This window comes from Austrofundulus limnaeus, unplaced genomic scaffold (assembly GCF_001266775.1).
Source record: "Austrofundulus limnaeus strain Quisiro unplaced genomic scaffold, Austrofundulus_limnaeus-1.0 Scaffold72, whole genome shotgun sequence".
Taxonomy (NCBI): Eukaryota; Metazoa; Chordata; class Actinopteri; order Cyprinodontiformes; family Rivulidae; genus Austrofundulus; species Austrofundulus limnaeus.
This window is the reverse complement of record NW_013952474.1, coordinates 1,993,802-1,995,797: the sequence shown is the minus strand read 5'-3', so window position 1 is coordinate 1,995,797 and position 1,996 is coordinate 1,993,802. Positions and strand designations below refer to the sequence as shown.

The 1,996-nt window shown below is 37.0% G+C and overlaps 1 protein-coding gene across 1 annotated transcript; it reads right to left on the bottom strand.

Annotated features, from left to right (window-relative positions):
- Positions 1-413: 413 nt before the first annotated feature.
- On the bottom strand, positions 414-1,457 carry LOC106519179 (claudin-10; the record flags this gene model as incomplete). Its single annotated transcript, XM_014010740.1, is given in 4 exon segments — positions 414-818; positions 918-1,025; positions 1,124-1,205; positions 1,296-1,457. Coding segments are annotated over 4 exon segments (539 nt in total), but the record flags the coding sequence as incomplete, so codon positions are not given.
- Between the last annotated feature and the right edge of the window lie 539 nt (positions 1,458-1,996).

Below are 1,996 nucleotides of genomic sequence, written 5' to 3'. Positions count from 1 at the left end.
CTCTTTTGAACTCTGGTATGTCACCCATAATGTTGTGTGTATTGTAATATTTTGATCAAAACTGTGCTCTTACCCTGCTAATTGAACCTTTGCATTCTGCTCTTACTGGTGCAATGTGCAATTAATGAAGATTGGCCACCAGGCTGGTCCAATTTAGCCATGAAACCTCCCACACTAAKATGACAGGTGTTTCAGTTTCGTTGTCTAACCCCTGTAGATGTCTCCAAACTTTTCATAAGTTGTCTAAAACATCATAATGTGACAGGGCCTTTACTAATTGATTTATCCTGATCTGACCAGTTTAACTAGATAATACAGACAAGACTATTTTATTAACAGCACAGCAAGTTACTGAACAACCCCCCCACCAAAAAAAAAAAAAACAAAGACAAAAGAAACAAAGCAGATGAAACTTTTGTTTCACACTTGCWGTTTTAAGCTGCGAGATTTGCCCTTTATTCTTTAGCTTCACTCTGATTGCTTAGTTTATGACAATCTCACAGTAGGTTTATAACAAAACCAGAGGAGGAGGAAGGTGCTTACTTTACAGAGTCAGCCCTGTTGTTTACATGTTTCCAATATTTAAACTGAAAACTATTGTCACGGTCTCAGCTTTGAGTTTGTGCCAGGCTTAGAGGAAGGTATCCCGACTGAAAGTTCGTCCAGTTTTGGTTGTGGCCCGGGTTACTTGGCTTCTGGTACCGTGGTAATACAGAGGAGGCCCCAGGGTCACTCTGGATGATGCCCACATCGGCATGTATGTCCGTTTGGTGTGGGCCGTGGCGTAAGAAAATGGTCTCTGACCTTGTTTTGGTGAGCTGAAGAAAATAAAAGACAGAGTTCCTTCAAGATCTTACTTGTTTGTTTTAAAGGGAATTGAACCAATCAGAATCAGGTTTAACAAGGTTTTTGTTTACTTTGATTGTAAGCCTTCTTTCGCAGAAAAATAAATCAGCACCGACCCGCCACAGATGAGAAGAATGGAGCCTCCCCAACCAACAAAAACCGCAGCACCAAGTTCAAACCTAAAAAAAAAGTGAGTGGAGAGAAGCATCAAGTTGCAATTTTATCCATCTTAAAATGTTTTTGAAGTGATATTTTACTTTCACTATAAAGTACTGACTTCTCTGCCTTAAAGTTTGGATCCACAAATTCACTGATAACTTTGTTCGCCCACCAAGAGTAAAGGATCATCCCACAAAATCCTAAAGAAAAATTATTACACTTATTAAATGGATGTTTAATGAAATAAAACCATTTAATACGACTTTTATTTTATTTTATTTTATTTTTACCTGAAACCAGGTAGGTTACACCCCCAGAAAACGTGACCCTGGCATTTATGATTTCCGATCCTCCAATTTTAGTACATTTCATCCCAATCAGCGTGAGGACGCCCCCGAAGAACCCGGTGATGACTGCGCAGACGGCGAGCGCCCTGCAGGCGTGCAGGAAAACTAAAAAAAATACAACAAAATTAGGACTAAATCTTTTAATCATGTAGGTCACTTTTTTTCACAGCTTAATGTTAACATTTCTGTTTTGTAAATAAAACATATTGCACACAGTTTAATGTAAAAGAGGGCAATTTTTGTTTTTAGATTTAATGTTTAAAAATAACATTATGCCAATGTTTTTAAAAAATAGATATAAGTAGTATAAGAGTTGTTAGACAACAACCATTGAGTTCAAAGCACTAAACAAGGCAAAGTTTAATATAAATAACTGATGGGCGTGACTACATGGGATGCTTTGGTTAGGATTGGAGGGATTTGATGTGGGCGGGGCTTGATGCTTGACTGGCAGTATAATAAAATACATCTGTTATTACAGTAGAAAATCTGTGATAATGAATTTTTTTCTTTTCTAATGATTTTTCTCAGGATTTTGACTTTGTCAGAATTCAGATTAAAGGTCACAAATGTAAGAATTTGTTTCAGAATACTGTAACTCAAATACACTTGAAGATCAGGAAAATGTAACTTAACATAAAAAA